Source organism: Pituophis catenifer, unplaced genomic scaffold, assembly GCF_029215685.1.
Source record: "Pituophis catenifer annectens isolate HBS135680 unplaced genomic scaffold, rPitCat1.0.hap2 SCAF_10, whole genome shotgun sequence".
Lineage (NCBI taxonomy): Eukaryota > Metazoa > Chordata > Lepidosauria > Squamata > Colubridae > Pituophis > Pituophis catenifer.
The window spans coordinates 22,193,582-22,212,185 of NW_027256890.1; the positions used below are offsets into that span (position 1 = coordinate 22,193,582).

The following is an 18,604-nucleotide window of genomic DNA, read 5'->3' on the forward strand; positions in this document are numbered from 1 at the left end:
ATCCCTCCTTCTTTCTCTTTCCTTCCTTCCATCCATCCTTCCTTCCTTCCATCCACCCATCCTTCCTTCCATCCATCCTTCCTTCCATCCATCCATCCATCCTTCCATCCTTCCTTCCTTCCATCCATCCATCCTTCCATCCATCCATCGTTCCATCATGCATCCTTCTTTCCTTCCTTTCTTCCTTCCATCCTTCCTTCTTTCCTTCCATCTATCCTTCCTTCCTTCCTTCTTTCTTTCCCTCCCTCTTTCCTTCCATCCATCCATCCATCCTCCATCCTTCCTTCCTTCCATCCTTCCTTTCCTTTCCTTCCTTCCTTCCTTCCATATATCCATCCTTCCTTCCATCCATTCATCCTTTCTTCTTTCCATCCATCCATTCATCCTTCCTTCTTTCCTTCCTTCCTTCTTTCCATCCTTCCATCCATCCATCCATCCATCATTCACCTCCCCATTCTCTCTTGGACATATAAGCATAGATTGTCAACAACTGCTTTTAACTCTATTAAACCAGAACCTCTCTCCAAGTTCAAGAAGACTGATCGGCTGCAGTAGATTCTCCTCCCCTCCCAACTCTTTAGTACAACATAATCAACCTGGCTGGAATGTTGGTCTTGAGGACTAGCTCCTTGCGAATCAGAGTGCTGACAGCAGACCAGGCGGTGTTCTTACTTCCAGGATCAGCCTGTAATGGAGGAATCAGCAGGAGAATGGCTAGCCTAAATAGCAATAGAATACAATATCATACAATAATGCTATTCCTGCCATCAATCAAGTCAGTTTGGTCTAGTGGTTAAGGCATCAGGTTAGAAACCGGGAGATGGTGAGTTCTAGTTCCACCTTAGGCATGAAACCAGGATGAGTGACTTTGGGCCAATCACCAGGAGATGGTGAGTTCTAGTCCTGCCTTAAGCACGAAAACTGATTGGATGACTTTGGGCCAATCACCAGGAGACAGTGAGTTCTAGTCCTGCCTTAAGCATGAAAGCTAATTAGATAACTTTGGGCCAATCACCAGGAGACGGTGAGTTCTAGTCCTGCCTTAAGCTCGAAAACTGATTGGATGACTTTGGGCCAATCACCAGGAGACGGTGAGTTCTAGTCCTGCCTTAAGCATGAAAACTGACTGGGTGACTTTGGGACAGTCACCAGGAGACGGTGAGTTCTAGTCCTGCCTCAGGCATGAAACTAGCTGGGTGACTTTGGGCCAATCATTTGAGCCAGCCACATTCTCTCAGCCCTAGAAAGCAGGCAACGGCAAACCGAGACACCTTACCAAGAAAATTGCAGGGACTAATCCAGGCAGCCACCGGGAGACAAAAACTGACATGAAAACACACACTCACACACAAAGAATGAATCTTCAATAAATTTAATCGTTTGGTACAATAACAAGCAGGGAGAGGATCAGCTTACCAGAAAAAAGGATTTATCGCAGAGAGGCTGTGCAGTTTTCTGCAGTTCTGGTTTGGTCAGGTAGCCCCGGGACTCAGGTTTCTAAGAAAGAAATCCCAAAAAACAAACATTCAACACACAACCTCCAGCTCCGTTTCCTTGTTTCTGCGTTCGAGTCTAAATTCGCCCCGTTTTAACTTCTCAAGCTCACAGGCGGCGCACAATTATTCTCCGCTTTTCAGAAGTCTTCAAAAATGGTGCCACGCATCTCCTAACGTTCCCCCCAAATCTTCCACCACCCCAATTTTGATCATGCGATGGTGGGAATGCCATAACGGTTGTTAACTGCGAGGACTGGTTGTTGGTCCCTTTTTTTCCAGGGCCTTTCTAACTTTAGACAGTCGCTAAAACAAAATGGTTGTAAGTCGAGAACTATCTCTAAGTAGAGCTAGTTTGCAACCAGCTGATGGAAGGCCGAAAATGTTTCTGCAGAGGGACGGGGTTGACATCGGATGTATCTTACCGCGGCGTTGTGATAGAGTGCCAACAGTACTGCGTACGCTGGAGATCGCCGAGTTGGCATGTAACCCCGGGCCCGATGCCGTGGAACGCTCTGCTTTTTCTGCAAATGAAAAAATAATAATAATAATAATCAGGCGTGGTCTTTTTGGATAGTTGGTGGGAGTTGTTATCATTGTTATTTCTCCCACAGCCAGATGTTTAGACTGTAGTTGGCACTTTCGTCCCATCTATCTATTTAGAACCAACCTAGGACTAAGAGAAATTTCCTGACGATGAGAACATCGATCTGGAACGAGCTCCCCCCGGAGATACGGAGGATCCCGGATCTGCGCACCTTCCGTCGCGCGCTTAAGACTTTTTTATTTCATCAAGCTGGCCTGGCCTAAATCTTCTCCCCCTTTTTAAAATGTAAATTTTAATTTGTTTTAAATTATGGGGTATTTTAAATTTGTTCAGCCAAATTATTTAATTCGTTTTTTATTTTATTTTAAATTTTTGCATTTATGTGTTTTTATCTTGTGGCTGTTCGCCGCCCTGAGTCCTTCGGGAGAAGGGCGGTATAGAAATTTAATAAAATAAATAAAAATAAATAAATAAATCGAGTTGGCCATGCCCACCCAGTCACATGCCCACCTAGCCATGCCCACCCAGGCGGTCATTAGGCAGACCATATTAGTGGTCTGTAGGATTTAAAATTATGAATTTAGGGATCCCTGAAGTCCGAAAGGTTGGTGACCCCTGATCTAGTCCAACCTCCCGCCCAACTGTTATCAAGAGGTGCTCCAATTATTTTCGGGTTGTACGTAAGATGCCCGTTGTCGTTATAAAATTTATTTGGCGCCCATTTCGGGGTTCGGCGACTCGGAGATCTCTCCTCCCCTCTGTCCATCGCAAATTACCCGCATGCTCAAAATGTTGCAAACATCCCCAAAACGAATGGATGAACGTAATCCATACCGACGTTCTCACCTTTGACTGTTGCTCTTGACGTTGGACTGGCTCTAGAGACGACAGGGAAGGTTGTAACAGTGGCCTATCGCTGTCAGTTTGATCGTCAACATCTTCACAACTTTTGCAAGGAGACGTTGGGATTGGCCCACTTGGAATGCCTGAAAAACGGGCAAAAAAAAAAAAAAAAAAAAACCTCGAAACGGACCGAAAAAAACTCTTTCAACTGAGCTTCTGAACTTTGAGGTATATCATTTTTATTCAAGCTTTTTAAAAGGAAGATTAAAAATGGACAAAAACTACCGTATTTTTCAGACTATAAGATGCTAAATTTAGAAGAGGAAAACAACAACAAAAAGTTTTTGGCCTCCCTTTTTTCGGGCGTTTTACAGCCTTTTTTCGGCCCATTTTCAAGGCTTTTCTCAGCCCGTTTTCAAGGCTTTTTTCAGCCTGTTTTCAAGGCTTTTTTCAGCCTGTTTTCAAGGCTTTTTTCGGCCCGTTTTCAAAGCTTTTTTTCAGCCCGTTTTCAAGGCTTTTTTCAGCCCGTTTTCAAGGCTTTTTTCAGCCTGTTTTCAAGGCTTTTTTCAGCCCGTTTTCAAGGCTTTTCTCAGCCTGTTTTCAAGGCTTTTTTCGGCCCATTTTTTTCCCCCCCAAAATGGAAAAAGTATTGAAAACAGGCTGAAAATAGCCCCCAAAACAAGCCAAAAATAGCCCTGAAAACGGGCTGAAAAAAGCTGAAAAAACAGGCCAAAAAAGCCCTGAAAACGGGCCAAAAAAAGCTGGCGGGTAGGCGGAGCTTTGGCAATATTTGGTCTATAAGACGCACAGACATTTTCACCCCCTTTTGGGAGACAAAAAACTGCACCTTATAGTCTGAAAAATACAGTAATTCAGGTAGTCCTCGACTTTATGACCACAATTGAGAACAAAGGTTCTGTCGCTAAAGAAGGCATTGGTTAAGTGAGCTTTGCCGCATTTTTTCAGCCTTTCTCGCCACGGTTGCTAAGTGAATCTGGCTTCCCCATGGACTTGGCTTGTCAGAAGGCCGCAAAAGGGGATCACGTAAACCTGGGCCACTGTGACCGTCATAAATATGAGTCAGTTGCCAAGTTTTTAAATTTTGATCACCTGACCATGGGGATATTGCAACAGTCGTAGGTGTGAAAACGCTCGCAAGTCCCTTTTTTTCCAGTGTCGGCGTAACTTCGAACAGTCACTAAGCGAAACGTTGTAAGTCGAGGAGTACCTGTACTCCCTTCAAATAATATTTCACAAGTATGTAATTGATTTTTAATAAGGTTCACGTTAAACTGTCACTGAGCCCAGAATTACGGACTAAGTTGTCCTCCTGGTCATTAAGTGTGTCCCCCCTGTCATCCTGATTTTATAAATTGTGGGGTTTTTTGGCAACAGTCATTAAGCGAACCGTTCTTCATAATAGGTATTTTTTTTGCCAGAAAGTCAAAATTAAAGCGGACAAAATCCACCCATCGCGATCAAGCGAGGCTGCAGTCAGCCATAAAGATTGCCGAACGCCCCGAATCAGTGGTGGGTTGCTCCCGGTTCAGTCCGGTTCTTGCGAACCGGTAGTAAAAGTGGCAGGAGGCTCCACCCACCCACCCGGACGTCATCATGGATGATCTGCGCATTGCGTAGAAGCGCTCCCCGCTGCGAACCAGTAGTAAAGGTAAGTAGAACCCACCCCTGCCCCCGAATGCAATTCCGTGAACACGGCAACGGGATTCTCCTGTCCGAATTTGGGTCATAAGTAGCCTGGCGTGGGGTCCTAGTGAACGGCTGCTAAGCAGCCGGTCATAAGTTGAGAACTACCTGTAGGGATCACAGGCCCCTCTCCTTCCATACCGGCCGGCGCTGTACTGTCCGGGCTGCTGCGGTATCTCTCCAGCTGTTCATCCAGCTGATGGCAGATCTTCTCCCCGAAATACATAAGGATCCGAGCCTCGCGGCCACTGCGCAGAGGGAGGGGGGTATTTGCGGAGGGAGCTCAGGGCCTGCGCACGACAAAGAGAGAGAGAGAGACTTTCTAGATAATTGTGATCAGTTAAGGATCACTAAAATTGTTCCTGGTTAGTGCTTCGAAGCAGCTGGCTTCCTTACACTATCAATGAGGTGGAATGGAATAGAGTAGAGTAGAGTAGTTCCTTAAACTATCAATGAGGTGGAGTGGAGTGGAGTGGAGTAGAGTAGTTCCTTAAACTATCAATGAGGTAGAATGGAATAGAATAGAATAGAATAGAGTAAAGTAGAGTACAGTAGTTCCTTAAACTATCAATGAGGTGGAATGGAATAGAATAGAGTAGAGTAAAGTAGAGTAGAGTAGTTCCTTAAACTATCAATGAGGTGGAATGGAATAGAATAGAGTAGAGTAAAGTAGAGTAGAATAGAGTAGAGTAGAATAGTTCCTTAAACTATCGATGAGGTGGAATGGAATAGAGTAGAGTAGAGTAGAGTAGAGTAGAGTAGAGTAGAGTAGAGTAGAGTAGAGTAGAGTAGAGTAGAATAGTTCCTTAAACTATCAATGAGGTGGAGTGGAGTGGAGTGGAGTGGAGTGGAGTGGAGTGGAGTGGAGTGGAGTGGAGTGGAGTGGAGTGGAGTGGAGTAGAGTAGAGTAGAGTAGAGTAGAGTAGAGTAGAGTAGAGTAGAGTAGAGTAGAGTAGAGTAGAGTAGAGTAGAGTAGAGTAGAGTAGAGTAGAAGAGAGAAAAGAAGAGAAGAGAAGAGAAGATAGAATAGTTGGAAGGGACCTTGGAGATCTTCCAGTCCAACCCCGTGCTTAGGTAGTAAACCCTACACCACTTAATACATTTTTAATTTCATGATTCATAAGCAGTCATCTATGTATCACTATTATTATATTAGCCCTGCCATTATTATGAATAACGAAGATCAACACATTATTAATTATTGGCTTAACGGTATTAATATAACCACAATGACCAATTTGCAGTACCGATCTAATTAATAGGCTAATTAAAACACAAATGGTTACGCTAGTCTCACTTACACTCCAAATTCTGCTCTTATTAAGCGAATTGTGCTAATAGATATGCTAATTCCTGCATAATTGATTGCTATACTAACTACTACTGTAAAGGACCTTGTACCAAAAGCTGCGCTAATTATTGCATTTTTATTATCATTATTTATTTTCCTAATCATTATTCTAATTACTATTATATTAAGAGTTTTGCTTATATTATTCTGCAGCCTTAATAGGAAATCTGTCCCAAGAGAAACATTCCTTGGAGGCGGGGGCTTGCCGCGGTGGGAGGGGCTTGCCGCGGTGGGAGGGGCTTACGCGTTCATAGGCGCGTTGGCTCTTGAGGCGTCCGTTTTCCGCGGCCTGGTCGCGCCATTCCTCCAACCATCGCGTAAATAAAGGATTCGGGCCTTCCTGCGGCGGTTTCGACATTTTTCGAAGCCGCCGCCGGCTTTTTTATCCCCCGGTTTCTTTTCTTTTCGCGCTCTCGTTCTTTTAAAAACGGGAAATCATCGAGTTTTTTTGCACCAAAGAGTTGCAGGCGGGCAGAGCGGCTGTCCGTTGAAGCAGCGGCGCAGGCGCAGTTTGTCCGCTGATTGGGCGGCGCAGGCGCAGTTCGACTGTGGTTGCTCTTCGGAGGAAGCCATAGAGATAGAAAATATAGAGAGGTCCTTACTGAGTTCAGCAATGCTCCAAATTGCTCTTTGAATATACTTCAAAATTCAATATTTTACTGCGCATGGCCCATCTGTATATAAAGCAAACTGTACAATAAAAGCATCACAAATCCCTCTTTAATTTTCCTCTCCAGTCTCCAGTTATATAGACTTCAGTTCCTAGAATTCCCAAGCCAGCATAATCACATTACAGCAGGGCATTCTGGGAAACAGACACTTGGTAATTATTTCAGGCTCTTCCATCAGTGTTTCTCAAACCTCTGCAACTTTTAAGATGAATGGATTTTGACTCCCAGAATTTTAGGGGTTGATTCACACTTTTAAGGCCTGTTGGCTGGGGAATTCTGGGAGTTGAAGTCCTTAAAGTTGTCAAGGTTTTAAAAAAATACTAGCCTAGAGGGATGTACAATATTTATGATGGGCAACTGTTTTAAGATTTCTAGGGAATAGAATAGAATAGAATAGAATAGAATAGAATAGAATAGAATAGAATAGAATAGAATAGAATATAGAATATAGAATATAGAATAGAATAGAATAGAATAGAATAGAATAGAATAGAATAGAATAGAATAGAATAGAATATAGAATAAATAGAATAGAATTAGAATAGAATGAATAGAATAGAATAGAATTATAATAGAGAATAGAATAGAATAAATAGAATAGAATAAGAAATAGAGTAGAATTAATAGAATAGAATAGAATAAGGAATAGAATAGGATTAGGAATAGAATGAATGGAATGGAATAAAATACAATACAACATAGAAGTACAAAATAGAATAAATAGAATTAGAATAGAATAGAATAAGGAATAGAATAGAATAAGGAATTGAATAGAATAGAATTAATAGAATAGAATTAATAGAATAAGGAATAGAATAGGATTATGAATAGAATGAATGGAATGGAATGGAATAGAATACAATACAGAAGCACAAAATAGAATAAATAGAATAGGATTAGAATAGAATAAGAATAGAATAGAATTAGAATAGAATGTATAAAATAGAATAAGGAATAGAATAGAAAGAATAGAATAAAGAATAGAATAGGATTAGGAATAGAAGGAATGGAATGGAATGGAATAGAATAGAATAGAATAGAATAGAATAGAATAGAATAGAATAGAATAGAATAGAATAGAATAGAATAGAATAGAATAGAATAGAATAGAATTATTGGCCAAGTGTGATTGGACACACAAGGAATATGTTTTACCTAATCTGGTACCGAAACGGTCAGAAACTAAACAATCTTAGAGAGCAAAACACTGCCCAAATCTAAAACCCGACCTACAAGTATTTTTCTATTATTTCAAATGCCAATACCTCTGCGTTGAATATCGCCCATTGTATTTTCAAAATACTGGTGCCTATGTGCACAGTTAGCCATATTCTGGACCAGCAGTAACTGTTTGATGGAATCAGCAGTCTTTTTGGGGGGGCGGGAGGGGGGGCTTGGTCTCCGGCTAAGCTTCTTACCCTGGTTAAAAGCGTAGATGTTTGTTCTCTTCATAATATTTATTTTATTTAATAATAATAGTAAATCTATTTAGACCTTGCTTTTCAGCAGAGGTCTCTTTTTTCTCCCCATCACCTGTTAAAAAGATCCTTTTCACTGAAGAAACCACAAAATAAGAAATATTATTCCAAGCGTTTTCACCGGAATAAATCTTATCTGCTTCTCCACGGACTTTCCGGCTTTCGCGCTACAGATTAGTTATGCTTTAACCAGCTTTTTAAACTAGTTCTACTGCTATTTACTGAATACAGCATGTTAGATTCAACCGACCTTTGATCTGATTTAGTGTCTTAAGCTCTACCAATTTGTACTTTGGGAGAAAAAAACTGGCATTTAAAGCCAGCCTGGATTATTAACCTTTCAGAAAACTAAGCCCCCTGTTTACTGGCCCGAGGAAAGGAGGGGCACCCCAGTTTTTTTTTTTCCCTTCCAGCAATTATGCTTTTAACTCTTTCACAGCCACGCCCAATGTTAGTAAAATTTCCCCATATTTGGCCTTCTTGCCCTGTTTGATTTTAATCTGCCTTGTTTTGTTTTCATCACCTTGGGCAGTGACTAAAAGTTTAAAAGTTTGGTTGGAGGGCGTTGCCAGAAATCACATTTATCACGGTCTCCTGGCATGGGATGTTTGCTTCCATACAGGGCAAGGGTGAAATCCAGCAGGTTCTGACAGGTTCTGGAGAACCGGTAGCGGAAAATTTGAGTAGTTCAGCGAACCGGCGAATACCACCTCTCTCCATCCATCCATTTCTCCTTCCGTCCATCCCTCTGTCCGTCCATCCATCCATCTCTCCCTCCGTCCCTCCCTCCACCTCACCATCTCTCCCTCCCTCCTTTTCTCCCTCCCTCCCTCCCTCTCTCCATCCATCCATTCCTCTCTGCATCCCCTCCCTCCCTCCATTCACCCATCCAATCTCTCCAACCCTCCCTCCCTCCCTCTCCCTCCCTTCCTCCTTCCATCCTTTTCTCGATCCTTTTCTCTCTCCATCCATCCCTCCTTCCTTCCATCCATTTCTCTCTCCATCCATCCCTCCCTGCCTCCCTCTCTCCCTCCATTCACCCATCCAAACCTCTCCATCCCTCCATCCCTCTCCCTCCCTCCCCCTCCTTTTCTCAATCCATTTCTCTCTCCATCCATCCCTCCCTCTCTCCATCCATCCATCCCTCTCTCCGTCCCTTCCTCCTTCCTCTCTCCCTCCATCTCTCCCTCCCTCCTTCCATCCATCCATCTCTCTCCATCTCTCCCTCCCTCCCTCCATTCACCCATCCAATCTCTCCAACCCTCCCTCCCTCTCCCTCCCTTCCTCCTTCCATCCTTTTCTCGATCCTTTTCTCTCTCCATCCATCCCTCCTCTCTCCATCCATCCCTCCTTCCTTCCCTCCTTCCTTCCTCTCTCCCCTCCATCTCTCCCTCCCCTCCTTCCATCCATCCATCTCTCTCCATCTCTCCCTCCCTCCCTCCATTCACCCATCCAATCTCTCCAACCCTCCCTCCCTCTCCCTCCCTTCCTCCCTCCATCCTTTCCTCGATCCTTTTCTCTCTCCATCCATCCCTCCTCTCTCCATCCATCCCTCCTTCCTTCCCTCCTTCCTTCCATCCATTTCTCTCTCCATCCATCCCTCCCTGCCTCCCTCTCTCCCTCCATTCACCCATCCAAACTCTCCATCCCTCCATCCCTCTCCCTCCCTCCCTCCCTCCCTCCTTTTCTCAATCCATTTCTCTCGCTATCCCTCCCTCCCTCTCCATCCATCCATTCCTCTCTTCATCCCTCCCTCCCTCCCTCCATCTCTCCCTCCCTCCTTCCATCCATCCATCTCTCTCCATCTCTCCCTCCCTCCCTTCTTCCATCCATTTCTCTCTCCATCCCTCCCTCCCTGCCTCCCTCTCTCCCTCCCCCCTTCCTTTTGCAGCCCTATCCGCCCCGTGCGATGCCCGCCCTGCCGACTGCGCTACCCGGGCGAGGCGGCCGGAGGGCGCCCGTGTGCCAGGCGCTGCGCCTCCTCCGCGCCCTCGCTTCAAATGCCCATATAAGGGCAAATCGGGCTGCGGGAAAGGAGAGGCGCTGCCGGGGCTCGATCACACCTTATTTGGACTCGCTTCGCAGCCTCGCGGAAAGGAAGGCGGGGGGGGGGGAGGCGGGCCCCCGCTTTGTTTTCCGCTCCGGCGCTTCGCCCGGCGCTTCAGCCGCCTCGGCGCCCCGGCTGGGGCTGAGGGTTCCCCCCCTCTTCGCCTGCCCGCTGTCCGGGTTGCACAAGCAGCAGCGTGCCCGTTGCACAAGCGCCCTCTCTCTCTCTCTCTCTCCATCATCTCTCTCTCTCTCTCTGTCTCTCTTTTTCTTTCTCTGTCTCTCATTCTGTCTCTTTCTCTTTTTTCTCTTTCTCTCTTTCTCCCCCTCTCTCTTTCTTTTTCTCTTTCTGTCTCTTTCTTTCTCCTTCTCCTTCTCCCTTTCTGTCCCTCTCTTACTCTTTCTCTCTCACTCACTCTCTCTGTCTCTATTTCTTTCTCTTTCTCTCTCTTTCTTTCTCCTTCTCTTTTTCCCTTTCTGTCTCTCTCTCTCTCTCCATCATCTCTCTCTCTCTCTCTCTCTCTTTCTTTCTCTGTCTCTCATTCTGTCTCTTTCTCTTTTTTCTCTTTCTCTCTTTTCTCCCCCTCTCTCTTTCTCTTTCTCTTTCTGTCTCTTTCTTTCTCCTTCTCCTTCTCCCTTTCTGTCCCTCTCTTACTCTTTCTCTCTCACTCACTCTCTCTGTCTCTATTTCTTTCTCTTTCTCTCTCTTTCTTTCTCCTTCTCTTTTTCCCTTTCTGTCTCTTTATTTTCCCTCTTTCTCTGTCTCCCTTTCTCTTTCTGTCTCTTTCTTTCTCCTTCTCTCTTTCTTTCCCCCTTTCTGTCTCTCTCTTACTCTCACTCTCACTCTCTCTCTGTCTCTATTTCTCTCTCTTTCTGTCTCTTTTTTCTTTCTCTGTCTCTTTTTCTTTGTCTCTCTCTCTTTTTCTTTTTCTCTTTCTTTTCTCTTTTTCTCCCTCTCTCTCTCTTTCTGTCTCTCTCTCTTTTCCCTCTTTCTCTGTCTCCCTTTCTCTTTCTGTCTCTTTCTTTCTCCTTCTCTCTTTCTCCCTTTATTTTCCCTCTTTCTCTGTCTCCCTTTCTTTCTCACTTTTTCCCTCTTTCTCTATCTCCCTTTCTCTTTCTGTCTCTTTCTTTCTCCTCCTCTCCTTCTCCCTTTCTGTCTCTCTCTTACTCTTTCTCTCTCACTCTCTCTATTTCTTTCTCTTTCTCTCTTTCTCCTTTTCTGTCTCTCTCTCTCACTCTCTCTGTCTCTATTTCTCTCTCTTTCTGTCTGTCTCTCTCTTTTTTCTTTTGTCTTTTTTTGTCTTTCTCTCTCTTTTTCTCTTTCTCCCTCTCCCTCCCTCTTTCTCTCTCTCTCTTTCTGTCTCTTTCTCTCTCTTTTCCCTCTTTCTCTGTCTCCCTTTCTCTTTTTGTCTCTTTCTTCCTCCTTCTCTCTTTCTCCCTCTCTCTTTCTGCCTCTCTCTTTGTCCCTTTCACTCTTTCTCATTCTGTCTTTCTCTCCGTCCTCTCTTTTTCTCCCTCTTTCTCTTTTTTCCCCTCTCCCTCTCTCTCTCTCTCTCTCTCCCACACACTTCTGTCCATCAGTGCTTTTGACAACTGCATTGAGAGAAGAGTGCGAAGGGGGTGGGGGAATAGAAATCAGGCTGGCTGGGTTTAACAAGCCCATTTGAACCCGATCCGGGAAAGTTACGAGGTCAGCATCATGTGTGAACCCAGCTTCCTTTGCTCTGCGACTTTGCAACTCGCCCCGCACAATTCCTTCGCGCCTTTTGAAGCATCCGAGGAATCAGAAGAGAGCTGGAAGGGGCCTTGGGAGGTCTTCTAGTCCAGCCTCCTGCTCAAGCAGGAGATCCTATATATACCATTTCAGACAAGTGACTGTCCAGTCTCTGCTTAATAAACCTCCAGTGATGGAGCATCCACAATTTAGGGAGTTGGGAACAGGGTGGGGTGGGGGGGTGGAGGATAGATGAGGCAGCCTGGGGTGTGAGCTGTCTTTGGTGTGTGTGTGTGATGCTTGAGACTCACAACTCCGAGAGCTTTGGTGGTGCAGCAGACTAAAGCATTGTTAAGTAACACCAGCTGTCTGCAATTACTGCAAGTTCAAATCTCACCAGGCTCAAGGTTGACTCAGCCTTCCATCCTTCCGAGGGAGGTAAAATGAGGACCCGGATTGTGGGGGGGCAATAAGCTGACTTTGTATAAATAAAAGAACACTGCTTGGGGGGGGGGGGGCGAAAGGCCTGCTAGGCAGGTATATAAAAAAGTATGAAGGCTATTGCTTAATGCATTGTAAGCCACCCTGAGTCTCCGGAACAGGGCGGCATATAAATCGAACCAATAAATAAATAAATAAATAAATATGTTGCTTTTCTGCAAGAATGGAAACCCAAGTCTCCATTTTTGCAGGAGGGGGCTGGAAACTTCCAAAAGAGATGCCCTTTATGGCTCGGCAGGAGTGTGGGAAAACTTATATTTTTGCAACAAAGAGAGAAGCGAGCCAGTGAAGGAGATCTATGCAAAAGAATCCAGCACCACCAGGAAACTCATCGCGCTTTTAACTGAAAAGCGATGGGCGTTTCTTTCTTTTTTTCCGCTCCTTTTGCTGGTGTGGCGTCTGTTCTATTTTTATTTTTAGCGGTGTTTTTTTCGGGAAGGAAAAGCTGAACCAGGCCCCAAGGTCTCTCACCAAGAAAATAGCTTCTCGGGCCCGCACGATGGGGTGACGATAAAGGAATTGAATGGAAGCAGACATTAAAAAGTTCCTTCGGCATCTCGCCGCAAAAAAAAAGGACCCTTTTCTCGCACAAAAGGTGGCTTTTGTGAGACGCCTCCGTTTTGTGCTCGCGGGTCGCACAATGAGGCGATTCATCGGCCCACGAGATGGGCTGGCTTCACCCCACATGCCCAAGATTTGCGCGTGGGGGCAACTTCGGATGGTGGTTGCTTACGGGGCGATGGTGGGGGGCCGAACAGCCGTCAGTGACAAATAAGGAACTTCATACAGCTAGTCCTTGACTTATAACAGTTTGTTTAGTGGCCCTCCGAAGCGACAACGGCCCTGGAAAAAAGTGACTTGACGACCGTTTTTTTCACACTTACGACCGTTGCAAGCATCCCCGTGGTCAAAATTCACGGACTCATATTTATGACGGTGGCAGTATCGCAACGACCTTCCAACCAGCAAACTCAACGGGGAAGCAGATTCATTTAACAACCGTGTGATTCATTTAATGACTGTGGCAAGAAAGGTCATCAAATGAAGTAAAAAATTCACCGTCTCGCTTAGCAGGGCATCTTAAGGGCTGGAAGGGGCTTTGAAGGTCTTCTAGTCCAACCCCCTCCTCAAGCAGGAGACCCTATACCCGGGATGGCGAACCTATGGCACGCGTGTCACAGGTGGCACGCGGAGCCGTATCTGTGGGCACGCAAGCATTGCCCTAACTCAGCTCCGGTGTGCATGCGTTTGCCAGCCAGCTGATTTTCGGGCCTTTTGAGCCCACCAGAAATTGGGAAATGGGCCGTTTCTGGCCTCTGGGGGTGTGGGGAAGACTGTTTTAGCCCTCCCCAGGCTCCTAGAAAGCCTCTGGAGCCTGGGGAGGGCAAAAAACAGGCTTACCGGGCCCACTGTGCCATCACGTGCCGAAAGCAGGAGGAGCGCGGGGGGGGGGGGGGTCGCGCGTCCATTCATGGGTGGAAATGGGAATGGGGAAATCCAATTGTTTTTACTACCGGTTCTGTGGGTGTGGCTTGGTGGGCGTGGCAGGAGGAAGATACTGCAAAATCTCCATTCCCACCCCACTCCTGGGGGAAGGATACTGTAAAATCTCCATTCCCTCCCCACTCCAGGGGAAGGATACTGCAAAATCTCCATTCCCTCCCCACTCCCAGGGAAGGATACTGCAAAATCTCCATTCCCACCCCACTCCAGGGGAAGGATACTGCAAAATCCCCATTCCCTCCCCACTCCAGGGGAAGGATACTGCAAAATCTCCATTCCCACCCCACTCCCAGGGAAGGATACTGCAAAATCTCCATTCCCACCCCACTCCCAGGGAAGGATACTGCAAAATCCCCATTCCCTCCCCACTCCAGGGGAAGGATACTGCAAAATCTCCATTCCCACCCCACTCTGGGGCCAGCCAGAGGTGATATTTGCCGGTTCTCCGAACTACTCAAAATTTCCGCTACCGGTTCTCCAGAACCTGTCAGAACCTGCTGGATTTCACTCCTGAGCGGTACTATTTCTCCCGCCTCTGCTTGGACAGTCAGTGAGAATTCTGTTTTTTTTTTTGTTTTGTTTTGTTTTTAAACCAATATACAGTATTGATTTCTATTCTGTGTTCGGATTCTGTGAGCATTTCACCAACCTGGGAAGAAACAGGGATGCTAATCTCTCCGTTGGGAAGTCTCCCTATTTGGGAAAACTGCAGTCATGGTTAAGAAAGGGGAAGGGGATCGGGCTTCCTTCCACCCGCTCTGGCCCCCTCCCTTCTTTTCTTTGTGCAGCAGCAAATTAAAAATTAATTGCAGGATGCAATCCTCTCTTCTTTGTGCTTTAGCCTTGGGGAAGTGGGCCAGGAGATAGGGAAAAGGAGGTTGATTTTCTTGTTCTTTTGTGGAGCTGCAAATTGTTTACCTGTAGCAAAAAAAAACCCGACCTTTAAATGCTGCCCCTTCCCCATGAGAATATAGATGGCTGAAACAAAGGAAGTGGGGGCGGGAAGGGAGGGGAGGGGAGAATAAGAAGCAGGTTGAATGAAATGAGGGAAGGGAAGGGGAAAAGACAGGAGGAAGGAAAGGGGGAAAAAGGAGAGGAGGAAGGGAAAAGGACAGGAAGGAGGAAGGGAAAAAGACAGGAGGAAGGGAAGGGAAAAAGACAGGAGGAAGGGAAAGGAAAAAGACAGGATGGAGGAAGGGAAAAAGACAGGAGAAAGGGAAGGGAAAAGGACAGGAAGGAGGAAGGGAAGGGAAAAGGATAGGAAGAAGGGAAGGAAAAAAGACAGGAGGAAAGGAAGGGAAAAAGACAGGAGGAAGGGAAGGGAAAAGGACAGGAAGGAGGAAGGGAAAAAGACAGGAGGAAGGGACGGGAAAAATACAGGAGGAAGGGAAGGGAAAAAGACAGGAAGGAGGAAGGGAAAAAGACAGGAGGAAGGGACAGGAAAAAGACAGGAGGAAGGGAAGGGAAAAAGACAGGATGGAGGAAGGGAAAAAGACAGGAGAAAGGGAAGGGAAAAGGACAGGAAGGAGGAAGGGAAGGGAAAAGGATAGGAAGAAGGGACAGGAAAAATACAGGAGGAAGGGAAGGGAAAAAGACAGGAAGGAGGAAGGGAAAAAGACAGGCGGAAGGGAAGGGAAAAGGACAGGAAGGAGGAAGGGAAGGGAAAAGGATAGGAAGAAGGGAAGGGAAAAAGACAGGAGGAAGGGAAGGGAAAAGGACAGGAGGAAGGGAAGGGAAAAAGACAGGAGGAAGGGAAGGGAAAAGGATAGGAAGAAGGGAAGGGAAAAAGACAGGAGGAAGGGAAGGGAAAAAGACAGGAGGAAGGGAAGGGAAAAAGACAGGAGGAAGGGACGGGAAAAAGACAGGAGGAAGGGAAGGGAAAAAGACAGCAGGAAGGGAAGGGAAAAGGACAGGAAGGAGGGAAGAAAAGGACAGAAGAGAAGAGAAGAGAAGAGAAGAGAAGAGAAGAGAAGAGAAGAGAAGAGAAGAGAAGAGAAGAGAAGAGAAGAGAAGAGAAGAGAAGAGAAGAGAAGAGAAGGAATAAAACATAGTGGAAAAGCCCGGGCAGAGGCCATAGCTTAAGAAATAAATGATTGCACAGCAAGGCTCCAGTACCTTAACTTGGTTCCTGAATTACCCCACTTCCTGACCCATCAAGGAACCAAGCCGACTGGCTTTGCATAACCTCTTGAAAAAGTACCCAAGATTGGAGCCGTTGCAAGGTTTTAGCCCCGCTCCAGTGGCTGAGCCTTAAACCAGGTTAAGCAGGGACATAATCTTGGTCAAAGCCCCATTTTTAATGCCCCCCTCCCCTCTTTTGTTCAAAGAGTGGTGGAGCGTCAAAAGGAGAAAAGGAAGAGGTAACTAAGGAAACCCCAACAGAAAACGATGCAGTAGCTGGATTGATGTTAAGCAGGGTTTTTGTGAATTCGGGCAGAGCCCAGTCAAAATATTTAGGGTATGCTTGTTTCTGCTTCACGCTCTTTTTAAGCTGGGCAGTTTTCCTGCTGGCAAACCAGAACCTTGTCTTTTTTTCCCTCCCTAAAAAGGGCATATAATTTATGAGTGCCCCCCCCCCTCTCTTTTCTTTTTCCATAATAAAATATGGAGAACGGTTGCAGGAACTGGGCCTGGCTAGTCTAATGAAGAGAAGGACCAGGGGAGGCAGGATAGCATCTTCCAATATTTGAGGGGCTGCCCCAGAGAGGAGGAAGGGGGTCAAGCTATTTTCCAAAGCACCCGAACGCCGGACAAGCAATTGTGGATGGAAACTGATCAAGGAGAGATTCCGCCTGGAAATAAGGAGGAATTTTCTGACAGGGAGAACAATTAACCAGTGGAACAGAAGTTGCCTTTGGAAGTTGTGGGAGCTTCATCACTGGAGGCTTTCGAAAAGAGAATGGACTGCCATTTGTCAGAAATGGTGTAGGGTCTCCTGCTTCGGAAGGGGGTTGGACTAGATGACCTACAAGGTCCCTTCCAACTCTTTTGTATTCTGTCTTCCTATTCTATGACTGGGAAAAAGCCAGCATTGGGGTAACAAGAGACTTTGTGAGCATGTTAAAATCTAATAATTCTATTTATCTCTCTGTTTTTTTTTTTTAATTCTCTTAGCAGGCTGTGGGGATTTTGCAAAAGGATTTAAAACTGCAAAACTACGGCCTTTCTCGCTATACTTTTCAAACTTTCTCCTCTGCGGCATCGGAGAGCTGGTTTAGTTGCCTCTACTGGATTCTGATCAACCCTCGTCATTGGGGCAATCTTGGCTTTTCACCCATTGCGCTCATCTCTTGGAAATCTGGAGGAACTTGCTGTGTCCTGTAGCCCAGTTTAGCGTTTATTTACCTTTCATTTTTATTTATTTTTCTAATTTATGATGAATTAGAGTAGACTCAGTCACTGTTCCCACTTTGCTCCTCCCCCTCGTGTGGCAACAGTTCGTTTAGTGACCATTCCAAAGTTACAACGGCATTAAAAAAGGTGACTTATGAATGTTTTTCACAGTTACAAATCTTTCCAGCATCCCCAGGGGCACGGGATCCAAATTCAGATGCTTGGCAATTGGCTCATACTTATGACCGTTGCTGTGCCCCAAGGTCACACCATCCCTTTTTGTGACCTTCTGACAAGCAAAATCAACGGGGAAGCCAGATTCACTTAACAACCGAATGACTGATACTGCAATGATTCACTTAACAACTGTGGCAAGAAAGGTCGTAAAATGGGGAAAATTCCACTTAACGAATGTCTCACTGGACGATAGAAATTTTGGGCTCAATTGTGTTCGTATGTCGAGGACTACCTGTCCAGTAAGACAAATCATCTGTGTTCACTGCCGCAGACCTATAAAACGCATTTTTGTAAATCATGCTTTTGGTTAGGGTTATCTTGATCAAGGTTGTTGTTTTTTTTCCCCAGCCTGTTTTCTTCATTTAAGCTTCAAGGCAACCTAGAAAACAATTTTAATTTGGATTAAGCATTAGCTTAGTGCTTTCCTTTTGAAGGAACGGTGGGTCAGCGCAGAAGCTGGTTTTTCCATCTCTTGCTGCAGTGAGAGTTGTGGTAGCGATTAAAAATTGCTAAGTGAGCTGTTTTACTCTCCTGAGGTTGCTGGTGGAAATATAATCAATCAGCCAATCAATAAAAGCCTACTTCCTTTTGACATTTAAAAATAACTTTTAAAAAAGGCTCTTGCGTTTTTTGGAGCAGAGAAGACCTTGCTTATGCTCAAATCATTACGGAAATGATTTTCAGGTGAAAATAAAGAAAAGAATCAGCAACTTTTCTCTTTCTTAGGTAAAAAAACTCTGCACTCTGCAGAAGCTCAACCCAGTTTTAAAAAAGTGTTTTATGATTTTTGAAACTGCCTTTCCCACTTTTTTTGTGTGTTCTTATTCCTAAATCAAAGATCGTTCTTCCATGATAAATGTTTTTCCCATGGCTTTTTTAAAAATAAGACGTTGAATAATTTCAAAAGAAAAGGTTTGTCACCTTGAACTGCAAAAATCAAGTTGGGAGAAAAAGATGAACAAAGATCTGGGAGAAAAATACAAGATTTTTTCTCCCTTTTCTTCATTAAGATTCTGTAAATTGGGATTTTGCATCAGATCCAAGTATTATTTAGCAAGGAAAAAAGCAGTTAAAAATGTTCTGCACAAAAGCTTAGCCGTGCCTCTTGCATGAAGATTTGGGAATTAAACCAGCAGATAATCCGGAAAGCCTTTAATTTCAGAAAATAAGCCTCGAGGGACAT

The 18,604-nt window shown here is 45.2% G+C and overlaps 1 protein-coding gene across 1 annotated transcript in view; it reads right to left on the minus strand.

The window, feature by feature from the left end:
* Window positions 1-6,484, minus strand: part of MUS81 (MUS81 structure-specific endonuclease subunit) — a 22,164-nt gene extending 15,680 nt beyond the window's left edge. The window contains 7 exon segments of the mRNA XM_070950670.1: window positions 597-685; window positions 1,417-1,497; window positions 1,919-2,017; window positions 2,887-3,026; window positions 4,696-4,852; window positions 4,854-4,877; window positions 6,183-6,484. Coding sequence (XP_070806771.1) covers window positions 597-685; window positions 1,417-1,497; window positions 1,919-2,017; window positions 2,887-3,026; window positions 4,696-4,852; window positions 4,854-4,877; window positions 6,183-6,296 — 704 coding nt within the window. The 5' untranslated portion in view covers window positions 6,297-6,484.
* Between the last annotated feature and the right edge of the window lie 12,120 nt (window positions 6,485-18,604).